Source organism: Kogia breviceps, chromosome 15, assembly GCF_026419965.1.
Source record: "Kogia breviceps isolate mKogBre1 chromosome 15, mKogBre1 haplotype 1, whole genome shotgun sequence".
Taxonomy (NCBI): domain Eukaryota; kingdom Metazoa; phylum Chordata; class Mammalia; order Artiodactyla; family Physeteridae; genus Kogia; species Kogia breviceps.
In genome coordinates, this window is record NC_081324.1 from 75,805,377 (window position 1) to 75,830,723 (window position 25,347).

General features: G+C 52.9%; 1 protein-coding gene across 2 annotated transcripts in view; it reads right to left on the reverse strand.

Annotated features, from left to right (window-relative positions):
• Positions 1 to 25,347, reverse strand: part of RBM19 (RNA binding motif protein 19) — a 124,755-nt gene that overhangs the window by 92,939 nt on the left and 6,469 nt on the right. For both annotated transcript variants that reach the window (XM_067014262.1, XM_067014261.1), the window contains exons 7-17: positions 24,707 to 24,787; positions 20,263 to 20,341; positions 19,252 to 19,323; positions 18,029 to 18,232; positions 16,518 to 16,648; positions 15,598 to 15,719; positions 15,061 to 15,157; positions 13,397 to 13,507; positions 11,077 to 11,277; positions 9,694 to 9,823; positions 898 to 1,070 (exon numbers count right to left, since the gene is read on the reverse strand). In XM_067014262.1, coding sequence (XP_066870363.1) covers positions 898 to 1,070; positions 9,694 to 9,823; positions 11,077 to 11,277; positions 13,397 to 13,507; positions 15,061 to 15,157; positions 15,598 to 15,719; positions 16,518 to 16,648; positions 18,029 to 18,232; positions 19,252 to 19,323; positions 20,263 to 20,341; positions 24,707 to 24,787 — 1,401 coding nt within the window. The remainder of the gene's footprint in view (positions 1 to 897; positions 1,071 to 9,693; positions 9,824 to 11,076; positions 11,278 to 13,396; positions 13,508 to 15,060; positions 15,158 to 15,597; positions 15,720 to 16,517; positions 16,649 to 18,028; positions 18,233 to 19,251; positions 19,324 to 20,262; positions 20,342 to 24,706; positions 24,788 to 25,347) is intronic.

A 25,347-nucleotide genomic window follows, 5' to 3' on the forward strand; every position in this document is an offset into this window, starting at 1 on the left:
CGCCCAATGGAGGCTGGCCTCCTTTCCACCCATCCACCGCCTTCCTGCCTCTAGGACTCAGTGGACCCCGTCTCCCCTCTTGAATCCAGCTCTAGGATTTCAGAGCTCAAAAGAATTTGCAGAAACCGATCAGTTCAATCCTTATGGCCTTCCTCCTTTCCAGAACCAGTTCATGGCTGTCAGGCTGCTAAATCATCAATTCATGCATTAGAGGAAAAAAAAAGGCATCGAGCATTTATTCTGTGCCAAACCCAGTCTACAGAAATGGAGACTCTCCCCATGGACACTTCTCAGTCCAGTGGGGGAGCTCGCAGACCCCAGTCCTTTGGCACTAGAATCCCCATTTCCAGATCTCTGGCCCGGGTCCTTCTAGAAGCCCCCCAGCGCCTATCATTTGGCATTTCCCCAAAGCGTACTTGGAGTTCCCCATCCTCCTCCCCTCCGCCCCCTTCCTATGAATGCAAAACTCTCAGCCCATCAGGGGCTCCAGGCAGGACTGCCCCTGCTCCAGGCTCACTCGGTGCTGTGTCTTCCGCATGTTCCCACCAGGCCAGGAGGGTGTGCTGGCGCTTACTTTTGGGTGGTGACCCCTGCAGACGCCGTATGGGGAGGAGCTTTGTTTTCTGACTACAGCTCTCACACCGCATCCCAACAGGCCCCCTTCAAGTGCATGCGGGCACCCCTGCCAGCCCCCAGACTGGTCTGGCCAGGGCTCCGATCTCCAGCTGAGATGTCTACCGGACAGCTCGGTGGAGGTGTCAATGCGGTGGCTGTTGGCTGTTAACCTACACGCTGCCACGAGACACACGGCCAGGCAGGATAAACGGAGTGACCACATCAGCAGACTGGGTCTCCCGCCCCGCCCACCCCCGCCCGCCGGGCCGAGTGGTCACTCACTCCCTTCAGCGTCTCCTCGGTTGTGTCGAAGTGGAGATTTTTGATAAACAGAGTGCACCCGGGAAGGCTCTCCTCCTCCTCCTCCTCCTCTTCCTCCTCTTCCTCCTCCATCTTTGCTGAAGTGTCGTGTGCTACTCCCTCTGTCAGCTTGTCATCTTCTGGGGTCTCGCCGTCTGCATGCCCTGCCCCCCGCCAAAAAACAAATCTGTTAAATGATGCCTTATCTGCCTAAGCCCCGGGACCTAAAGCACAGAACCTGCCGGACCCAGGGGGTTCTGTCTCTGAGCGTGCAGCGTCAGGAAGGGACAGCTTGTGCTGGGTTTTAGCAACTCTTGCGGGGTGGGGTGAGGGAGGAGAGAGACTGCCGCGCTTCCTGACGCTGTTTTAGAGAGAAAAGAGTATGAAGCACAGACCAAAACCCAGGAGCCTTAGCTCAGACTGACCCACATTCTATAACCCATACTCGGAACCTCAAAATAAATTACTGGGAGCTGCAAACGTAAGCGACGTGTTCTTTTTCCTCAAAAACCAGCACTTAGCTAACTTTCAAAATAAAACGCAACTTAAAACTGCAAAAATTACAGAATGGGAGCAGAACTCAGAACGTTCTAAATACCCCCTGAACCTAAGGGATGTTACGTTCATTTAAAACCCCCAATATACATAACTTCAGGGAGCACACACATAAGAGTATGTTATCATCTACACAAAATATATTCAATGCAGAGTTACACACAATGGCGAAAAACGGAAAAAAAGACAAAACCCCACTATGTTCATAAACAAGAGATCTGGAGAGCTATACTGCCACCAAAGGCTAGACTCCTACGTAGTTAAAGATGATGTTTCCGAAGAATGTTTAAAGACGTGGAATGGTGCTCGTGACAGAAAAATGAAGAGAAAAATGAAGGTGCAAAACAACATACGACGTGACCCCAATCACGTTCTGTACCCAGAGCTTACACACGTACGCAAGAAGAGACACTAACGTGCTCCTGGGTATTTGTGGAGACTGCGATTACAAAGGGCTCCACCCTGTCACTCCCACCCCTGTGACACGCCTCCCCTGAAAGCACAGCACTGCAAGAGGAGGGAAGGGAAGGGCAATCGTGAGGTGGTGACTTAGCAGGGCGGGCGTGTGGCTGCAGCTCAGGACGGAGCCCTGGTGGAGAACGTGGGTGTCACCCGAGGGTGCCGGAAGCCTCACAAGGTTGGAGGTGGCGTCGTGACCTCTATGAGAAGTTCCGCTGCTGGAAAAATGTGTTCCGTTTGGGTCAACCTCCCCAGTTTTTCCCATGATCGGGGCCTGGGGACAATCATCTTGCCCCCCACGTTCAAGCTCCGGAAGCTCCTCCCATATCCCGCCGGGGAAATCAAACCCCATCTCAGCCATTCTCCAAGATGCCCGCCCGCTCCCACCCTCACGGTTCTGAGCATGTGGCCCCGTCCCTCCGCTCAGGTCTGAGCCCTGCACGCGCCAACCTGGAGCGGACGGGGACGTTCCATTCTCTCGTGCCCACTTGCGTGCAAGTAGTTCAAGGCCAAGGGAGCCTCTGGGGCTTCAAACCCGTCCCCCACGCTCTCAGGCCGAGCACGAGAGCCCTCTCCATCGCCCCGGGCCTCTCTGATGCAAGCGTACTGCCGGCCAGTCCTCACTGAACTTCAACCGCTTTGTCATAAAACAACCCTTTCAAGCCCTAATGGAAAGAGCGACAGTGTGGATGTTGCCCGTTTCATGTCAGTTGAACGCGCAGCCTTCGCCCTTCACACTCCCCCGGAGGTGAACCCAGAATCCAGACTCTGCTCCGGGACAAAAAAGAAGAAATCTACATAAAGGCGCCTTCCCCCACCCGGGAAACTAACGCAACTTACCCAACAGGGGACTCTGCAGTGTGGCCACTTGTCCTCAAAACCCCACGTTCAAAGCAAAGCAGGGTTGAAAAAGTATTACTAATGACGGGGAAGCAAAGCTAAGCAGACTGGCGAGGACTCCAGGTCCTGAATGAGAACTTCAACGGAAAGGAAGACCACGGCCCTCAGCTGCGAAGGACACCCACGCCACTGGCTCGCCTCACGTCTGACGCCTCGGAGATAAAAGCCGAGAGGAAGGAAGGCCAGACGCCCCACTGCGTGCGGGGCCCGGGCTGGGCCTGCGAGGGCGCTACCTCACCGCCCCCCATAGCAGCTGCATCTCAGCAAACCGGTGGGCCACAGAAAGTTCTGGAGTTCGCGGCCTCTGAACTCTAAACCTCAGGCATCTTCAGGTTGGGAGAGAGGTTCATGGGAGACTGAAAGAATTTTTTTTGTAGAGCAAAGAATGGTGGAGGTGATGCTGACTGGGAGGGCGCCGTGCCGGTTTACGGGGCAGCCCGTTCACGGCACCGGCCAGTTGCTGTCACGGGGGCAGATCAACCCAAGCGTGGTCACGTGTTCAGAGCTTTCACGAGAAGCTGAAAATGCAGCTTTTCGTGGGCAAACCCACATTTTAAAACTCTTGGCGACGAACTCAGCGGCATGTGGCTTCTGTACCAGGCAGCGGTCAACAGGCGGATTTAAACCAGCTCATGGGCCTTGGTGCCCCGCTGCCCACTTCCAGCCTGGCGAAGCCCAGCGGCCCTTGGCTCTGCCTCTCCCAAGGGCTGGAATCCAGCCACTTCCCAGCGTGGCGTTCCAGGGATTTGAAGCCTCAGAAGGGCAACAGCCCCGGGGAGCCCAGGGGCTGTGAGCAGGGCCAGAGTCCACTCCTTCCTGCCTCCCTGTCCCAGGAGCAAGGGCTGGTAGGCTTCAAAGCACTTATTTCAAAGGTCACAGGCCCCTGCCCAGCAAGTGTGATGTTTGGATTTCGAGACAGAGCTGAGATGAGCTTGCAGTGAGGGTTGGCACCCCAGGAACAGACAGATCCCTTCCCCGGTGGGTGAGCTGCCCTCAGCCCCAGCCCAGGGGGAACAAGAGGGGACTGCAAGGACGGCAGGACCTATCACCTTCCCCGGTGTGCAGCTGGCCTGGCTCCTCCCACTTCTGTCAAGTCAGCCAACGCCCCTGACCCCCAACAACGGGGAGAACATCCAGCGTGAAATAGAAGACACGACTAAAGGGCAGCCTGGCTTTGCTCCAACAGCACCGAGATGTCCGTTGTTTCCCCAAACCTCTGTGTACCCAGCCACCACCTCCCCCAATCTGCGACTCCCCCTGGGATGCTGGGAGAGCTAACAAGACAAGGGCATCCCAGTCTTGAGACCTGTTGAAAACAGGGGGCCTGAAGAAAACGAGAAGGCGGCCCACAGACCACAGTCAGGAGGCAGCGCAGAGCTGTGAAAGCGCACGGCCTTAGAAATGAGAGCGGTCTTGGTCAGGGCCCCGGTGATACCACTCGCTAGCTGTGCGCCCTGGGTGACTGGCTTACCCACGCTGCCTTAGCATCACCTGGAAACTGGAGCTACACACACACACAGACTCCCCTTTTCTCTGATGGCTGGAGCTACACACACACACTCTCTCTCTCTCTCTCTCTCTCTCTCTCTCTCTCTCTTTCTCTCTCTCTCTCTCTCCCCCCCTCTCCCTCCCTCCCTCCCTGCTTCCCTCCCTCTCTCTCCCCTTTTCTCTGCTGGCTTCTTTGGAAATTCGAACGTCTGCTACTCCATCCGCACGCTGGGTCCTGGTCCAGGGCACCGTTGCCTCTTGTCTGGATGACCGCGTGTTCTCCTCACTGGTCTCCTGTCGGCACCTGTCCCTGGCCTGCCAGCTTCTCCCATTCTGTCTCCTCCCCGTCTCCATCCCAGCTGCACCAGCCTCTATTCTGACCTCTGAGCCTCTGCCCAAACCCATCCCTGCCAAAGGGCCTTTGCACTTGCCATCTGTCTCCACTGCCTGTTCTGCTCATCCCGTTTTCCCAGGCCTGGCTTCTTGCCAGGTCTCAGCTCAAACGTCCTCCCCTCAGAGCTCCTCCTGTGCAGTTGTCCCCAGCACAGGCCTGGCCACTTGCCATCAGAGTCCCCTGGGTGCCTTTCCTTCAGAGGCCTTACCCCTTTCTGAAATCACGTTATCGGTTCACTTCTCTGTGTCCTCCAACTACAAGGGGAGCTCTCTGAGGATGGGACCACATCTGACTCAGTAACCTCTGCATCCCTCAGAGCAGATGCTCCAAAAATACTGGTGGATGATGATTTGCTACACAAATGGCACTTAGTGTGACCCACAGGAGCTGTGGGGTCACCGCTAAGAGCACAGACCTGGGAGCTGGTGGCTCTGGGCACAGCCCAGCTCTTTCTAGATGTGTGACTCTGCATAAGTCACTCAACCTCCCTATGCTTCCTTCTTTCCATTCAAAAAAGGAGAAAGACAATCACAGGGTCCACTTGCAAGACAATTATGAGAATTAACGCACAGAAACCCAGATAAAACAGTGTCTGGGCCAGGGGAAAATGTCAGGAATCCCTACCTCTGCAGGCCCATTGCTGGAAGAGGCAGGCCAGCCGGCTGCAGGCTTTTGAGAAGAACAGCCAGCGCCACAGGTCTGAGTGCAGGGGACTGTGTCTCTGTCGGCCACATCCCTGGGAAGAGCTTCTGCCCCGCTCAAGTAGCCAGGCCCTGCTATGACCCATGCCCATGTCCAGAGAGGTGTGGAAACGGCCAAAGGCCAAGGACGAAGCCAAAGGTCACTGTTAAAAGTGCTTTTCTGCCAGGCTTCCCTGGTGGCACAGCGGTTAAGAATCCGCCTGCCAATGCAGGGGACATGGGTTCAAGCCCTGGTCTGGGAAGATCCCACGTGCTGCGAAGCAACTAAGCCCGTGTGCCATAACTACTGAGCCTGCGCTCTAGAGCCCGCGAGCCACAACTACTGAGCCTGTGTGCCACAACTACTGAAGCCTGTTCACCTAGAGCCCGCGAGCCGCAACCACTGAAGCCCAAGCGCCTAGAGCCCGTGCTCTGCGACAAGAGAAGCCACCGCCATGAGAAGCCCACGCACCACAACGAAGGGTAGCCCCGCTCGCCGCAGCTAGAGAAAGCCCGTGTGCACCGACGAAGACCTAACGCAGCCAAAAATAAAATAAAGAAAATAAATAAAGAAAAAGAAAAGAAAGAAAAGCGCTTCTGCCCCTGGCCTCAAGTGGGGTGATGACAGAAAACTAGCAAGGAAAAAGGACGTATCACAAAACGAACAGATGTTTGCCAACGACATCGCCAGGAACCAGGAAGAGTGGGCAGAAGAGCAGGATAGGGGCAGGGGCGGGGCGCGGGGGAAGGGGTGAGGGTGCGAGGAAGGCTCAGAAAGCACGGTGGGCTGGAGGGGCTGGGGGAGGCAGGGGGGAATACGCGTCCATCTGTAGTTGGCACAATAAAATCCAGTCACGCATCACCACATGGGGCTTTATTATAATCAGGCCGCAGAATTTACGGTCGCTCCCTCCCCTTTCCGGTGCTCGCGCGGAAGGCTGACAGCAGAGACTGTTATCAGTTGCAAGCAGCTTTTCAGGACCTCCCCCGACTTGGAGCCCTTTATCTGGAGGTGAGGGTCTTGGTGGTGGGGAGATAAAACACACTGTCCCCCTCCCTCGAGAACGGTACAGGGAATGGAGGGCTTTGCCTAAAAGAAAGGGGGGGGGGCTGGTGAACAAAAAAACCCTCTGTCCACTCCCCTCCTGCTCGCCTTCCTGCGGAGCCTGAGAAAATCCAGGGCGTGGGGGCCGGCTGAGGCCCTGGCAATGGGGATGAGCTGGGGAAGCTTCAGGAACCGTGTGCGGGGAGGGGGGGGGGCGTGGGGGAGGGGCAGGTGAAAAGGAACAGCTCGGGGACCAGGGAGGGGACCCTGTATGTGACACAGGTAAGAAAAGGAACAAAAAAGGGCAAAGGGAGGCTCGGGAGATGAGTTCTGTGGAGATCCGCCCGACGACACAGGACTCGGCGGGGTTTGCAATCAGCACAGGCGCGCACAACTTCTTGGCCCCCAATCCGATCTATTTGCTACAACTACTAACTCCTGCCTCCCAGCTCTGAGGCCTCCTTTGTGTGAGGGGCGGCAGGACCCTGGACAGCAGCCCCGCAAGAGGCAGGGCCGGTTGGGCACAGTCTGTCTGGGATGCTCTCAACACCAGAACCTAGGCCCGGGCACCCAGGGGACACTGGGGGCGGGCAGGGGCAGCGCTCTACCTTCCGACCAGGGCGCGCCATCTCTGCAAAGCCTCCCCTCACTGTGCTCCAGAACATTCTGCACCCAGGGCCCACTTGTATTACTGTGACATCTCAGCTGCCCCCAAACAGCCCTACCCGTCCTCCTAGCAGCCCGGGAGCTCCTGGGGAAGCGGTATGTGTTGGGCCCATCTTGGCCGCCCCAGCTCGGTGGCTGGCATGCAGCTGGTGCTCAGGGCTGAGCCAGAGACCATCCACGTCACCTGACGTTGCTGAATTAGGACGTGCGTCAGAGTGACGGTGACAAAGGCCTTCTGCCTGTTTTACAGATGCAGAGAGCGCCTCGGAGAAGGCTGGTGGCTTGCCCAGCCACAGGGCTAGGCGAGGACAAGGGAGACAGTGACTTCCCCAGGAGCTCTAAGCCTCACATACGGAGGACCTCAAGTGCTTAGTGCAGGGCCTGGCATGGAGGAAATGCGGCTCTTGCCTGTGGATTCGCTCAGCACCTACGGACTGCTCTCCCACCGGACGCCGGGCACCTTCCTGGGTGCCGGGGCACAGCAGTGCACAAGCAGACGAGGTACCCGCCCTGCGGGATGGACATCTAGTGAGGGAGTCAGACAGACAGACACTGAGGAAGGGAACCCATAATGACACACTTCTGGGAAGCAATAAGGCTTTAAAACAAAGTTTAAGGATGAGTATAAATCAGTATCCATGAAGGGAGCCACGGCGATTATGCGACGGATGGCGCCACATTCTGATGCTTAACTAACGACGGAGAACAAACGTGCCAATGTCACCAAGCTCTACTATGTGCTGGGGCTTGGGACACAAGGACGAGGATGGCCCAGCCCCTACTCTTCACAGGTAAAGAGATTTAGACAGAGAGGCACAGAACCCTGCATTCTTCCCGCATTCCTTCACTCCCTCAACTCACATTCCCGAGCTACCCCACGCCCAGGGCCCTACGCGCGACGCTTGCGCCCAGCAGAGAGCGAGACGGCCATCCCTGCCCTCGTGGTTCACTGTCTGGCAGCGACGGATGTTAAACAGGTAAAACAAACGAATAAACAGGATAAATATAAACTGTGACGAGTGTCACAGAAGGAAACAACAGAGAGAAGGGAGGGAAGCACGGGGCACCTGCAAAAGAGTGTGGCCTCAGGGCGGCAGCCCCCCCCCCGGGAGGCACCAGACTTAGTGGTCCCGCCAGAGCTAGGAGGGGCCTCTGCGGGATCTGTTTCCAGGGCCCTCGCTCCTGGCAAATCTGTGCTTTAAAGGAGGACTTGCTTTTGGCCGAAAATCATCAGTCATGTCCAAGTTTAGCAACTGAAGTTGAAACCAAGGTCGCTGATAATTTGGGGGTGATGGCTAGTTAAGAAGAAACCGTGACTACATAAAGAGAATTCTTTTTGATGGAAGCGTAAGCACGGTGGAAGAGAACGCTAATCCAATCTACGGACAAAAATAACTCATCAGCAGGGGCTAGCGAGGGGCTTTTGAAAGATTTGTATCAATGGTCAGTAGGTAACCCCAATGGCTAAGGGATGCTTTCGGGGGCTTCAGAAAGCAGAGACCGAAGAATTTTCCTTCCTGACTGAAACAAGGCTTCTAGACCAGGGGTTCCCCAATGCCTTGTAGTGACTTGGGCCAGTCCTGAAGGAGGTTTTACCGATCCAAGATGAACTGGGAAATGCAGACAGCCTAGGGAGGTTTATGGACAGCGAGGTCTATTCAATTAAAGGACTGTTCTTTAATCTGAGAATTCCACATCCCCACCCCCACTCTTTTATGAGGACAATGGAGAGGGTATATGGGAGATGTATTTCTTTTGATCCTTATTTTAATCAATCAGCAACCCTACGGTGAGGTGGAGGTACGGAGGAGGGATATTACCGATAGGCTAGATCTTAATGTCTGGGTAAGGGTGTTCTTCAAAGCTTTTCTAAAGGTCTTCGCTTCTAGGATGGAGTCACGGTCCCCTAAGTGGTTCTCAGTCGAGGGCTGCACTGCCCCCTAGAGGGCATCTGGCATACAGGGAAGGGGTGTTTTAGATTGTCACAATTACAGGGGCACTCCTGCCATTCAGTGGGCAGGGTCAGCAAAACGTCTTACAATTTGCAGAACAGTCCCGACAGCGAAGAACTGCGCTCCCGAGTGCCAGGAGCGCCCCCTCCTCACCCGAGCGTGAAGCACCAGTTGAGGGTTGGGTCCCCGCCTCCCTTCCTTTTCCTGCCTTTGCAGTCACTGGGCACCAGAGGGCGCCATACCATCCCAGGGAACCCGGAGAATAAACATCTCCAACAGCCCTGCTCATCCATCCTGGCGGATGTATCAGTACGAACCAGAAGGCTATTTTCTCTTGCTCTGTTCCGAATCCCTACTAATAGATTCTAGTGTGTTTTTAAATTTTTCCTTTCACAACCTATACTTGATAAGCCAAGATAGTCGGCTACCTTATGCTGTATCCAGAATTTTTATGCTCTATTTTTTTTTAAGGACATTTTACGTGCCTATAAAATTCAAGAGACGGGGACCCACCAATCTCAGGATGAATACAGAACTTTAAAAGAAATACCTGATAATCAATTTAGCGCTGCCCCCTCGCCCTCCGTCCTTCCCCTGCCTGCTGCCTCAGGACATCCTGATCTCAGACCCAGCTCTTACCGGTTTCTGGCTCCATCCTGTCCTTTCCGGCCGGCTCTGCTGGTGCATCTCGGAGTTCTTTCTTCTGTGGGGCTGGGCTGGAAAAGATGCCCACCGGAGCCCACTCCAGATACAGGGGGACGTAGTGGAACTGCAGAGACAGGGGCGGGGGAGGGACTCAGTCCACGACACAGACGAAGAGCCTGAGTCTCCGAGTATAGAACTCTTATGTGCTGCCTGGTGCCCTTGCTGCAGCTCAGGGTTCAGGTGAGAGGCTGGAGCATCTGCTGTCATTGAATACGTCTGCATTCCCCCTGTGCTTTCTCTAATCTAAGAGTGTGAACAGGGAGTGGGACGGGGGAGCAAAATTACTGATACAGGGCAGCCCTCCTGGAGGAGGTGCAACAGGGCCACCCGACACCAACCATGCTTTCTCTCCCTCCACATACGTACACTCACAGGCAGTGAGTATGTATACATACGTACGTGCAGAGAGGTTTTTTTTTGAAAGAAGGATAAACAAGACACTGACAAACAGTCAGCAAAGCATTAAAGTCCTTGATAAAGAGAAGCCACTTGCAGTGGGCTGAACGGTGGCCCTTCAAATGACATGTCCACGTCCCAACTCCCAGAAGCTGTGAACGTGGCCTTATTTGGAAAAGAGGCCTCTGCAAATGTCATGAAGTAGAAGATCCTGAGATGAGATCATTCTGGATTATCTGGGTGGGCCCTAAATCCAATGACAAGCGTCCATGTAAGAGAAAAGCAGAGGGAAGATTTGAGATGGAGAAAAGAAGGCCCTGTGGACAGAGGCAGACACTGCAGTGATGCGGCCACAAGCCAAGGGACACGTGGAGCCACCAGGCACCGGAAGAGGCAAGGGAAGATCCCTCCCCCCACCCACAAGAGCCTTGGAAGGGAGAATGGCCCTCGGACACCTTGATTTTAGACTTCAGACCCCCAGACCTGTGAGAGAATACATTTCTCTTCTTTTAAGCCACTAAACTGGTAGGAACTTGCTATGGCAGCCACAGAAAGGAATACACTAACACATATAACTTTTTTCTTCCTTATGGCCAAAATTCAGGAGGTAGCCCGCCTACAGAATTGACTTTCAACTAATTGTAGGTATAAGATATCCAAAGCTCCGAGGATGATGGTTCAAAGTCACGGGGGAACAGAAAGCTGAGGAAAGCCAGGATCGGCAGGGAACCGAGGCAGGCTTTCCGGACGACGTTTTGAGCCCGCCCCTCGCAGGTGCTCCCAGGGGCAGGATGACGTTCACAATCCCGACAGACATGGGTGGTTCCCAGCAGGTGCTCGCGTGTGCCAGGTCTATGCCAAGACAGTCCGCCCGTCAGCTCCCTCCGTCCTCGCCCTGAAGTGGGGCTCAGGCGGCCCTACCTTGGAGTAGGCCAGCTGTCGGAAGGCCTTGCGGGCCTCCAGCGGCTCCAGGAACTCCACGATGGCCGTGACGCCGCCCTCTGGCAGCAGCACGCGGCCCAGGCTGCCGAAGCGGCCAAAGGTCTCCTGCAACTCGGCTGCCAGGGTGCCGGCCGGGAGGTTCTTCACCAGGATCACGGTCTTGCTTCGCTCAGCGGCGGCCTGCAGGGAGGGGACAGCTCACGTGGGACGACGGAAAGGAGGGCCACTGACCCCCGACGCCAGTACCGATCGGTGGGTGACTCTGGACCCGGTGGCCACGTGGGACCTCGTGTACCAGGCCCTTAGGAAGCAGGTCCAGGAGACCCCACCCTCTCGGGCGTGCCGCCCTGTGGATGAGGGAGAGGGCTCTGGAACTGGACCCCTCAGGTCAAATCCAGGCCCCTCCACTACTGAGCCCAGGCAGAGTCTGACGGTGCCTGACCACAGCCCTCGCTGGACCTTCCAGGACACTCCAGCCCAGGGCTGGGTTCTGCATCTCTGCGCTAGGGGTCTTTTCCCGGATCTGCAGAACACCTGACGCCACACGTGAGAAGTTAACACCCCGTGGGAGCTGCCCGTGGCTCTCAGGAGTTGGCGTGTCACCTGTCCTTTGGGTGGGACAACTCCGAGTTGGGCGGTGTCCCCCACGGAAAGTACCAGCCCACTGTTCTACCAGTGGCACTGGGACAAGCACGCCCTTTGTTGGTCTCCCCCCTCCCCTCGTCCCTTCTCGCCGCTGTCTTCTGTCCAGTGAACTAACTGCGCTTGAACCTTTGTCTTCAGTCGGCTTCTGGAAGAACCCAAACCGAGACACCAGATATATGGCCTTGAGACATGCTCTTGAGACGTATTCAGCCCCCTCCCCTGACATGAGGACACGGCACCTATTTCACAGGTCGTCCCAGGAAAGGAGTCAATCAAAAGGGTTGACGTAAGCACGCTGCTTAGCAATTGCTAACATTAGCAATTATTTTATTATTAAAGCATGTTGGATGGAGCATAAAAGAGCCAAAATAAATTAATGGGAGAATTCCAGGCATAGGGCATATCTGGGTATGAGTCTCAACTTGGCCACCGATCTAATTTGAAACGTTGGGTCAAGTGCTTTCCCTCTGGACCTCAGTTTTCTTTTTTTAAAATTTTATTTTACGTTGGAGTGTAGTTAATTTACAATGTTGTGTTAGTTTCAGGTGTTCAGCAGTGATTCATTTATACATATACATATATCCATTCTTTTTCACATTCTTTTCCCACATAGGTTATTACAGAATATTGAGTGGCGTTCCCTGTGCTATACAGTTGGTCCTTGCTGATTATCTATTTTATATATAGTGAGGTGTATTTGTTAATCCCAAACTCCTAATTTATCCCTCTCCTTACATTTAACCTTTGGTAACCATAAGTTTGTTTTCAAAGTCTGTGAGTCTGTTTCTGTTTTGTAAATAAGTTTTTCTTTTTTAGATTCCACAGATAAGTGATATCATAGGATATTGGTCTTTATCTATCTGACTTACTTCACTTAGTATGATAATCTCTAGGTCCATCCATATTGCTGCAAATGGCATTATTTCATTCTTTTTCATAGCTGAGTAATATTCCATTGTATATATGTACCACATCTCCTTTATGCATTCCTCTGTCGATGGACGCGTAGGTTGCTTCCATGTCTTGGCTATTGTAAATAGTGCTGCAATGAACATTGGGGTGCATGCATCCTAACCGTCCTTTTAAGGTGAAACTCTTAAGGTTTGGTGAGGCTGAGGAAACAGCGGTTTGGGGGTCAGAAGTCCCGAGATTGAGTCCAGGCTCCTGCCACAGACTCACTGTCTGATCTTTAAGTCCCCTCCCCTCTCTCTGGGCCTCAGGTTCCCAGTCTGTAAAACGAAGGGGAGGATGTCAGGTGTTCTCAGCGGGCCCTCCAAGACTTCATCATCCAGACACCTAAGAACTTCTACCTGGTAAGGAATAAGCACGTGGAGGAACCTTCCCCTATGTGATTCAAGAAAGGTCTCAATCCCGAAACAGATAACAGGTGCTCTTAGTAAGGTGCTAGGTCAGGGAACAGGATGCTTAGGAACCCCCGACCTGTGTGGAGAAACTCTTGCTTACGGCCCCCGAGGGACACCATCCAGGTCCAATGGGCCACGAGTCTGAGCTGATGATCTTTCTTTCCTTCTTAAGCGACAGTCGCAAAGTTAGTGATGGTCATCTTTGAAAGGCCTGACCCTCCCAGCCATCCACACATCTGCTGATGTGAGACTCCACCCCCAGCTCTCCAGGCTGGGCAGTGGGCACTCACCTGGCTGAAGGAGTCCAGACTGACCCCATTGTCGAGGAGGAAGCGCCGCACCTCTTGGACGAGCTGGGTCTCTCCCAGGGCCACGCGCACGGCCACGCTGCCCTTGGTCTCCTGCGGGAGGGAAAGGGAAGATGCCCTGTCGGCTGTCAGGCAGCTGGCGGGTCAGCTGTCCCATCTCCCAACAGCCTGAGGAGGAGGCTTGCATGGAGCCGGACCCCACGGATGGCCCCCGCGGATGCTCCCCTCATGGATACCCACTCTGGCTTGATGGCTCTGGGTTCTGCATCTGTCAGGGTGAATCAAGAATCCCACGCCTCCCCTCCAGCTTCCCCTCCCCCATCTCCCGCCTGCTCCCTCCCCTCCAGTCGTATGTAAGGGTCTCATGCCAAGTTCCTTCCCACCTGAGGGCTTCTGTGCGCTCACCTCTGCCCTCCATTCAATTTCTGCTAGAATGTCGCACCCCTGAGCAGCCTGCCTCGTTCTCACACCCCATCCCCTTACAGCTTACGCCTTCTTCAAGCCATCACACCAACGTGTGGCACCTCTGCTAATGAGCTAGCGTCTTCCTCTGCTGGAAGGCTCTAGAAGAGCAGGACTGTCTCCCTTTAGGGCCCTACTCTCTACCCAGTGCTCAGAGCACTGGTGGGATCTGAACCAGCTGCAGCCCCTCCCGACTGGCTGAGGCCCGGAGCTGCGCGGCCAACACGGTGCCCACGAGCTCAGCCGCTGGGCGCCTGAAACGCGGCACGCCCAAACCCAGTATAAGACACGCGCTGAATTTTAAACGCTCAGTGAGGGAAAAGAAAGCAATGCAAGACAGCGTGTCATTTTTTTATATTGTGGATAATGAACCAATAATATCTTGGCTGCATGGAATTAATAGAACAGATTCTATTCTGAAAAATTAACTTTGAAAATTAACTTTGCCTGTTCCTTTTTGCTTTTTAAAAATGTGGCCACTTGGACATTTACAGTTCTGTGTGGGGCTCGCATTCTATTTCTGGGGGACAGCGCTGACCTTCAGCATGGGGCAGGGGCAGTAAATGACGATGGTCAGCGAGTTTATGGAGCAAATCTGTGGATATCCTTTGCCTGCTGGCTGAAAAACACACTCCCAGGTTTTACCAAAGATGAACTTGGCCATGGTCTAACTGGAGGCACATTTGAAGGAAGGTATGTGATCTGGAGAAGCCAAACGGATGGAGGGGGAAGGTCGGAAGGAACAAGATTAGACTTGGGAGAGGGGGAGGGTCAGAGACCTACGACCTACCCTGTGCTCGTCTCAAAGGCCTGGGGGCTGGCTGGGCCCAGGAAGTGGGTGGGACCACCTTTGGGGAGTGGCTCAGAGCGAGGGCAGTGGATTCGGGCTGACCTGGGGTCACCCCACCTCCGCCTGTTTCCAGGTGTGTGACCCTGGGAAAGTGCCTTTGTGTCCCTGGGCCTCGACTGCTTCACCTGGGAAGTGGGGCGAGGGGAGCACCGCACGCTAAGTGCTCATCGTCAGCTCCTTTCTCCACGTGGCTCCACACTCACCCAGGAGAAACCAGGGCAGGGTGGACGCCTCCACGGGGGAGGCCCCAGAGGACAAGCCGGTGGACAGCAGCCCGATCCCACCCCCTCCCCTGCCCAGAGCCGGGGCCACATCAGACAGGGCGCCCACTCACGTGGTCAAACACTTGACTCTTGGTGGCACTGTACTTCTGGGCGATGGCGTCGGCCACGGCATTCGGGCCCATGAACAGCGTGTTCCAGTTGTGAGAGCTGAGTCAGAGGCAGAACAGAGAGGTCAGACCATGGCTGGATGGGGACAGTGTTTTTTTCAGATGCAAAGCCGGTAAGGAATGAGCTTGTGGGCCTGCCTTCCTAAGTCCCCGAAGCCTCCTTCTCCCCCATCTTAACTGGCATGTGCCAAGTACCAGGGCCTGAAGACAACAAGAGCCATGATGATATTAATAAGCCCTAACGTCTGTCAAGCGCTTACTCGGCACCAGGGACCAAGCACTTGGCTTACATTGACTCAATCCTTATGACACCACAAAAGTGAGGCACCACTGATTCTTCCCATTTTGCAGATGAGGAAACGGAGGCTCAGCAAAGTTATGGACGAGGGGCCAAAGCCACCATGAGGAGTCAGGGAACCCTGGCGGCTAGGAAAGGAGGGGCGAGGGCAGCCAAAGCCTGGGTCAGAGGCAGGTATGGACCTGGAGCTGTTGGCTTTGTCTTTTGACTCTTTCTTCTTCTTGTAAGACGATGATCCTGGGGCGTCTGCGTCCTCGCTGGCCTCCTTCTTGATGGTGGATGGTAACACGTGGAGCATCCTGCCCTGGAGGAGGACAAGGGGAAGGGGGTAAAGACAGGAAGTGGGCAGGCACTTCTACATCCTGCCCCGGGTACGTCGGCCTCTCCACGAGGGGGCTGGACCCAGCACTGAGACCCTCGTTGCAAGACGGGGGCCTCGGGCAGGATGCCCACGAGGCCGCCCTGAACCCAGAACGGGGGGCCTGGCCACGTGGCACAGGGGCCTGACTTTGTGACGGGGGCCACCTGACAAAGCTTCACAGAGGACGCCGATCGGTTTGTAAGTAACACCTGCAGGGCTCCCCACCCGACTCTGTCCCTGTGAGAGTGTGAGCTCCACACGGGCAGGAGCCGGGTTCGGCCTGCAGTCACAGGGCATCAATAAATCACGCATGAATGAACGAACGAACGAACAGGAAAGGGAGGCAAGGCAGCCTGGGGCTTCGGCTGTTATTTGGAAGAAAGAAGCGTTTCTTACATTCTACTGTGGCCATTTCAATGACTGGGTCAAAACTCTTTCTTTCCTTACTCCTTCCTCTTCCAGGGGGTATTCTGAGAGAGCATGTTCATTTAATCCACGGACACTTTTTAAGGGCCCACTACGGGCCAGGTGCTCCTCTAGGGGCTAACGGTAGACCAGTGAACAGGACAGAGCACACCCTGCCCCGTGGAGGCAGCTCGGATCAGGAGGCGGCTTCACGTGCATCACGTGCTTCCCTAGAGGCACGGGTGCGGCTTCGCGCCTTCGCGCACGCGCACACGCCCACACGCCTCTCCCCATCACCTGGGCCCGGGAGCCGCCCACCACCCCGCGGGCCGTCACCTGGAACACCTGCCCATCCACCTCCGCGTAGGCCTTCACGGCGTGCTCCGGGAACATGAAGGTGACGAAGGCAAAGCCCTTGGGCTTCTTGGTCAGGCTGTCGATGGGGTAATGCAGCTCAGACAGGGGACCTGAGGGTAGGAAGGGCGTCAGTGTCCTGCAGGCCAGAGCTGGGTGAGAAAATTCTCGGCACTAGTCAAGCGATGGGTTTTAGCCAGGGAGAGCGTGGAGCTGCTGCCGCCGCTTGGCCCAGGACAGAAGGTGGAAAGGGGCTGCCGTGAGACCCCCTCATGGGTCAGGGTGTCCTTCCACAGACCTTCGTGTGTCTACTCTGAGAGCAGAGGTGTCTGGCCTGGACCCTGCCTTCATCGCATACTATACGTGTGGCCTTGGGCAAGCCACAGGGCTTCACGGGCCTCAGGCTTCTCACCTGTAAAATGGTATCGTTAAGAATACCCAGCTCGGAGGACAGCGGGGAGGGTGAAACGCACTAATAGCGTGTCATGTACTAAACAGCGCCTGCTGGTGACGCAGGGCCACGGACGTGTCTGCTGGGATATTATTATGATGCTCACATTAAAACACACACCTTCCACTCTGAACACCAGGGTGTGACCAAGTCCTCCTTCCCGGGGCTTTATCTTCCCGGATGGATACTTGGAGTCTATTGATGACCCCCTCTCCAGTGCTGCCCGGCCCTGCCACGTAAACCAGGGCACCAGCCTGTGCGGGAAGATCTGGCGGCAGGATAGCAGGACACAGGCCAGGAGGTGACACCAATTTGCCTGACTGCAGAATCCTACTCAGGGCCTCCTTGTCCGGAAGACAAGCACTCGACCGAGCTCGGATCCCCTGCAACCCACAGCTGGTCTCCGAAAAGAAGCGGGGAGACGCTCCAGGGGATCCTCGAAGCATCTAGACCTCGCCCCGCCATCCTGAGCCCTAACTTCCTTCCCTTCAACAACCACGACCTTACAAACAAGCACAGCCCCACGTGCCAAGGTGAACTACAGGCCTTCAAGCCCGTGTCCTGCAAAATAATGCAGCAGCCACGACAACGACGAAAAGGGCCCTCAGCAGCACACGCATCTGGATGCTCGGTGTGGAGAGCAAGACTATTCAGAGAGCAGAGTTCAGACTGGGGAGCACTTCATATCAACGCACACAGTGAGGGGGCTTCCAAGACCAGAGCAAGGGGTCAGATACCAGGGACATCTCAGAAAACGGTACCCAAACCCCGTCAGTTCTGAGTTTAGTGAGGGAGAGCCAAGGGAGTCTGGGTTCAGACCACGAAAGGTGCCTGTGATGCCATCTAGGACTTCGAGTTCCGCTGTCTACATACTGTTTGAATCTTCACAGCAGCCCAGAGATGGTGAGGCCCATTTTATGGATGAGAAAACTGAGGCCAGAGGGGGCCGTCATTAGCCCAAGGTCAAGAGCTGCAGGAGGCAGATGGGGACCCGGACCACCCGCTGCAGGTGCCGGTGGTGAGCCCGAGGCCATGCCCCTACCGTATTTGGAGAAGAGCTTCTCCAGGTCTTCCTCGGAGCTGGTGTAGGGCAGGTTTCGCACAAAGAGCCTCCCAGAGTCGGCCAGGTCCTCCTCCTCTTCATGCTCCCCGAGTGTCCGGCCTTGCCAGGGTTTGGCGCTATTCTCTGGGGGCACCTTGGCTGTGGGGACGTTCTTTTCCCTAAACACCTCGATGTAGCGTCCACCTGCACAAGGAGAGGCAGTCAGGGCCCCGGGGGAGGCCCGGAACCGGCCAGCTTCCAGACTTTGCTGCTGCCTTCTGGAAGCCATGGTGAAGGTGGCTGGTGACAGCGCCAGACACCAGGCTCTGTTAACCAGGGTGGTGGCCCCAGCCAATACCAGGCCTCAATCTCACTCATCCTGTGAGCTCAGCTTCAGCCCAGTGGGGAGCCTGCCTGGGCCGCCTAGTCCATGGGGCTGCATCCTCCCAATGCCAGGGCACAGCCCCTGGCACTGCCCTGGGAATCATCTCATGTGATAGCCCAACCCTGAAGAGCCACCTGTGCTGCTGCTGAACGGTGGCCATGCATTGCCCCGGGCACCTGATTAGACCACGACCACCACCATCACCTCCACATGCACACAGTAGGTGCTCAATAAACACCTACCACCTGACTTGCTAGCAAGACTGCTTAGGTTTCTCCTCTTCCCTAACAAAACTTGTGTCTTCACAAGGGGTCAATGGCTGGACCTGAATCACCTGTCCATACCAGGGACAGGCCAAAGAGCACGTCCTTGGATATCTTGTTCAGGTGACCTCCCAACTCCAGACCCTGTACTTGCTCTTCCTTGCACTTGCTGTTCCCTGTACTGGAACGGTCCCGCCCCACAAAGCCAGAGCTGGCTCCCTTTACCCCTCTGGCTTCTGTTGCAGTGTCGCCAGCTTAGTGTGGCCCAAGCTGACATGATCCTGTTTAAAATGTGCCTCCTCCAATCCCAGCCCTCTCCTGCATTTGTCCACAGCACGGCCCCTCTGGTTACGGCCTGTCTCTCCCCTCTCGATGTCAGTTTCCTCTAGAGGAAACTTAGCCGAATCTCTGCCCCAGGAGGGTGGGGGCTTTGGTCTGTTCTGCTCACGGCTGTATCCTCCATGCCCAGGGCAGTGCCTGGCAGGCACACAGCAGGCCCTCAATATAACCTTACAGAGTAACTGAATGAACGAACCCCTGCCACCACGTGGCGTGGGACCGCCTGGCATCCTTACCCATGTATTCTCTGTTGCATTTCAGAGCTTTCCTCACTTCCTCTTCACTGCTGAAATCCACAAAGACGTACCCTGTGAAAGGACCACGACAAAGGTAAGGTCTGCAGGCCCTGCAGACAATCGTGGGAGTCACGGAGGAACACCCACACCGCGCTAGGTGTTTGGGGGAATCTGAGCAGAAAGTGTGGGGGGGGAACCTGTACTTTTCGCCCAATCTCCAAAATACAGACACTCCCTGATGCCCCCCAGGCAAATTTCCCTTTGTAGGAAGCGTTCGGAAACGGGAGGGCCTTGGCCTCCCTCCCAGCCTCACCCTGTCCTGACCAGTGCCTGCTCCTTGACCTTCTCTGGACAAATGCCTGTGGTTGCAGTGCTGCAACCCAGCTCGGCACCAAGGGGCCACCTCCACAGTGACTGCCCGTCAGTGCCCGCGGCCCTGACTCGCACAGACGAGCACGTGGAGTCTTCCCTAAACACGAGAGACCTCGCCTCCCCACTTTTCCAGAGGAGTTAAGTGACGTGCGCACGGACACACAGCTATCGCGTGGCAGTGCCGTAACCTGCGCCAAAGCCGGTGGGTTTTGGTCTCTATCACGAGACCCTCCCCTGGGGGACTGCAAAAGCCCCCACCCAGCCTACCTGCCCTTGGGCCCTGCCCCTGGACCCTTCCCTCACCAGCCAGGGGGCCATCCTGAATCTGATCACGGCCTCCCATTGCTTTGAGCCCCCGGTGGGCCCCTGCATCTGGGCTGAAGGCCGCAGTCATTACTGAGCCCCCAGGCCTGGGGGCTGGGCCCGGCCTGCACAGGTGAAAACCTCACAGTAGGCTGCCAGCGGCAGGGGACAAGCGGCAGGCCCCTGTCCTGAGCACTTTCACCACATCCACAGAAGTGGGGGCCACTAACAGGAAAAAAGTAGCTGCCCTCCAAACATCTCCACAGTTCAACTGCCCCAACCCTTCCAGCTCTAGCATCTGCCTCTCCGGCCCCCTCGAAACAGCCCAGACCTCACCTGTTTTGTTTCCATGGGCATTTCTCACTATTCGAATGGCCACCGGTTTCAGGGGTGCCAGGAATTCCATGACATTTTTCTGTGAGGAGAAGAAAAGTTTTTTCCCAAAAGTGCAAACCGAATAAAGAAACATGGGTCAAATTTCTGAATTCACAAAGGACACCAAGCGTTTCATCTTTTGTAGTCTCTCTCTTTCCTCTAAATTATACACGTTTTCTCCATCGTAAATTAAAACCGCCTCGGAAAAGAAATTTTTTTTTTAAGTTGGAGAAGACACAAGGAATATAAACATAGAATAGTAATGGCACCATCAGTATTTTAAGGTATTGCTTCTCATCTTTTTTCTCCCCAAGTACCTTTTTACTTAATTGGGGTTAAATCCAGCTTTTTTCACGTCTCATCAAAGCATGATGATTTGTCCGAGTTACTTCATGGGGATGACACACATAAGAGTACTGTTGTAGATGCTTCCTAATTTTCTTAACTACTTCTCTATTTTTTGGACGTGAGGGTGATTTAACCTCTTTTTAAAAAATGCACAAACACACAGGGTACAAAATTTAGCAAATACTGAAAAGTCCCAAGAAGAAAACAAAACTGGTCCTAACTGCAAGGCCCAGATCACTTGTTGGCACTCCAGACAGGGCCAAGTGTTCCCTGATGGGGGTGGGGGGGACTGTCCCCAGCTGAGACCCACTAATTTAACCACTTCTCTAGTGATATGGCATAGAGGTTGTTTCCAGTTTTTTGTTTTTATAAATAAAATGACACAAATTAATACATTAACTGATAAATGAAATAAGAATTGGAAAATGCGGCAATGAACATCCTTGCACTGACCTCTTGGTGTACCTGGCTATTCTCCAGCAGTATAAATTCCCGGCAAGGTAATTGCTAGGTCAAAGGTACGTACGTGTATTTTACATTCTGACCGATGCTTCCAGATTGCCTTCCAAAAGGCTTCACCGCACACTTCCCCCAACAGTGCGTGAAATAATTTATTACTGAACTTAAAAAATTTCTGCAAAAATGTAACCTTCCTGTTTTGATCTGTATTTCTTTAATTATGAGTGAACTCAGGCATATTTCCCAGCCATTTGAATTCTTTCTCTTAGAAGACCTCCTATCTTCTGTCCACTTTTCTATTGGGTCATACGTAGGTCCCGATCTCTACTTACCTCTATCTGTAAATTAAAGAAGCAGGTTTTGTCTGTTGTTTGTGTTATACATGTCTGTTGTTTGTCTTTTGACTTTATGACAAAAAGTTGCCTTAGAGAAGTTTTAAATGTTATCTAGTCAATCTATCTTTTTCTTATGACTACCAAGTTCTGCAAACTGCTTAGAAAGGCATTCTTTTTTTTTTTAATTGAAGTATAGTTGATTTACAATGTTGTGTTAGTTTCTGGTGTACATAAAAGCAATTCAGTTTTGTGTGTATATATATATATGTATGTGTATACACATATACGGGTGTAGATACGTGTATATATGTATATGTATATACTTTCTCATATTCTTTTCTATTATGGTTTATTACAGGATACTGAATACAGAAAGGCATTCTTCATTCCAAGATTACAAGTAAATTCAATGCTTTCTCCTAGAACTTTTATTGTCTCAGTTTTTTAACTTAAATCCTTGATGCATCTGAAATTTAGCTTGCTATGAGGAGTAAGGTGGGGCTCCACCTTTTTTTTTCTTCAAAAAAGTTAACTGGTTGTCTCATTATTATTTATAGAAAAATCTCTCTTTATCGATATGAGACACCCTATACTAAATTAGATGCTTATACATATGTGAGTCTATTTCTGAATTCGATTTTATTCCATTAACCTGTCAACAGCTTCATCTGAACCAAACTGTTTTAATTACTGTAGCTTCAAAACATGTTTCAACATCTTGCAGGGGAAGGGTCTATTCCCACAGGATGTCCCCAGCTGTTCTCCAGGATCCCCCCCACCCCCCCAATCCTGACAAAACTCTGTGATCCCACTGAATTTATTCATTTATTCACCAATTAGGGAGGAACTGGCATTTTTACTTTCTAAGAATGTATGGCTTTACTTTTATGTAAGCATTCTTTTAAATCCCTCAGTGGAATTGAACATTTTCTTTATGTAGAACCTATAAAACTTTCATTAGAATACATATAAAGCCCCCAATACATAATTTTCATTAGAATATCTAGAAGTAGACTGTCTTTTCTTTTCTTCCTTCCCTTCCTTTCCTTCCTTCCTTCCTTTTTTTCTTTCTCTTTCATAAAAGTAATCTTTTTTTTCCATTACATTTTCTGTTACCGTTTGTGGAGAGGAAAGAAGTGATCATTTTTTGTGTATTTATTTGCAAAAGTCCATCTAGGTTCCCCGTCCCCACTGAAGCACATGATTTTCTGCATGGTTGGTACTGACAGAACTCTGACTCTAAATTAGCAGACAATTCAGATAGTCCAGTAGAACCCAAATGCTTGTTACTCCAAAATCCGATTAAGTTTTATTTTAAAAAAATAATTAGCAAATATACAGACTCAAAAAAGTGAGTACTTTGAGATAAAAAGAGCATAAAATATAATCAGGCACTTTCCAAAAGAGGATAAACACATGATATATAAACGTGAAAGAATGACTGATCTCACTAATAATTTAAAATATAAATCAAAGTGAGATGCCATTTTGACCTGTCACGTTGATAAAGATTAATACCCAGAGTCCACAAAAATGGGCACTCTCACTCTCTGCTAAGGGAGTATAGACTGGCCAGGCTTCCAGAGGGCAACTGACACCCTGTATCAAAGTCTTTAAAATGTACTGAATACATGCATGTGCTTGTATACAGTACTTATCTGGAGCAAGGGTTGGCAAACGATAGCCCACAGGCCAAATATTGCCCACGGCCTGCAAGCTAAGAATAGTTTTTACATTTTCCAAGGATTATCAAAAAAAAAAAAAAAAAAAAGTGCAACGGAGACCATATAGCTCACAAAGCCTAAAATATGCACTAAATGATGTTGATAGAAAAACACCTGTTGACCTCTGATCTCAAGAAATGCGCTGACTGCATTATTATTCAAATCAGCAGAAGACTGGAAACAATCCCCATGTCTCAATTTAGGAGGTTGGGTGAGTGTAACACAGTGTGTCCAGGGTAAAGAATAGCACGCAACGTGAAAAATGATGCTGTAGCAGAATATTCAATATTCAAAGATATTTATGAGATAACGTGATGAGGGAGGAAAAGAGTTACAAAATAGCTCCTACCGTAGGACTGCTTTTTAAAAAGAAAAGACACAGGACTTCCCTGGTGGTGCAGTGATTAAGAATCCGCCTGCCAACGTAGGGGACACAAGGCAAACCATGGTCCGGGAAGATCCCACATGCCGCGGAGCAACTAAGCCTGTGAGCTACAAGTACTGAGCCTGCGCCCTAGGGCCCGCGAGTCACGACTACTGAAGTCCACGCACCTAGAGCCCGTGCTCCACAATAAGAGAAGTCACTGCAATGAGAAGCCCGTGCACCGCCACGAAGAGCAGCCCCCCTCTCGCTGCAACTAGAGAAAGCCCGCGTGCAGCAACGAAGAACCAACGCAACCAAATATAAATAATTTTTTTTAAAAAAAGAAAGAAAACCATAGGTCAACATTTCTATACAAAGAAAAAGATGTCTAAGAAGATATACTCAGAATTTATTACTGGTTGTCGGTGTATGGGATATAGACGTGAGGGATTGAGCGGAACTTGCTCCCGTTTGCCTGGGACAGTCTTTACTCCTATAGTAATCAGACCTGCAGGTAATTAGCTCTGCATTCTGGTACCCCATCTGGGTAGCAATTCTCTCTCAACACAGTTTGGTTGGCAATTTATAGAGTAGCAGGTAATTTTTACTTCTTGTTATTTAGCTACATTAAAAAACATTTCCTATGCTGAACTTCTACTACTTTCACGAGGAGGGAAATTGACAGTGTTCTCTCCTGTGTAGACCCAGAGTCAGCAAACTACAGTACGCAGGCCAAACGTGGCCCACTGCCTGCTTCTACAAATAAAGTTTTATTGGCACACAGCCAGGCCTATTTGGCCACCTCTCACCTCGGGCTGCCTCTGTCCTATGACAGCAGGGTTGAGTAGTTGTAACAGAGACCATACTGATCACAAAGCCTTGAGCATTTACTAGCTGGTCCTTCTTAAATTTTTTTAGCAGAAAAAGTATGCCCACCCCTAGCACAGATGACTGGTGAGTGAGACCAGTCCTTCTCGGTCTCAATATAGCCGGCCCTGTTTCCCGACCCTGACGATGCCCAAGATCTTATACATCAGTCTTTCTGGCCCCCAGTTCCCTCCAGCTGAAGTCCTCAACTGATCCTGAAGCTCCCATGCAGCAGAGGCCCCTGGGACCCTCACCCTCGTCTCCCACTCCCCGGGGGCTCCTCACCCCGTCCTGTCCCTGGCGCATACCTCTGTGACGTTGAACGGGGCCCCCCGCAGCTTCACGGTGTGGGTGGTGGTGCGTTCCTTCTGGCTGGCTGGTTTCTCGGTCTGAGTGACAGCAAAGAACAGAAACGGCCACAGTGAGCTCCCCGGTGCAGCCGCAAGAGGTGCCGACCCAGGCGTCGCAGTGAACGCCGCAAGGCCCCTGGCGCCAGGGTCAGCTGGCAATGCCGGAAGCATCGTGCCTGCCAAGGACGTGGAGTCTGGCCAGAGCCTGCGGTAGGAGGTGCCAAGCCTCCACGTGCCCCTGAGATGAGGGCCGGAACCACAGGCCGGCTCGCTGGGCGTCTGCTCGCAGGGGCGCCAGGCCACACGGAGGGGCAGAGCCTGGGAAGGAGCCCTGAGGTACGGTGACATTTGCTACCACTTATTTAGGGCGTATTCTGTGCCAGATGTTGTGCAAAGGACTTTGCAGACACAGCTGTCCTCTTGAATCTTTAAAACAATCTTACGGGGTTTGGGTTGTCTTCTGCCATTTTAGAATCGAAACAGCTCTGAAAAACCTAACCGTTTGGTTAATTCGTTTGGTAACAAAACCTGCCCTGACGCAGACTCATTTGCCGGCAAGGCCGCTCCGAGCTGTTACAGCTGTTACGTAAACCCCACAA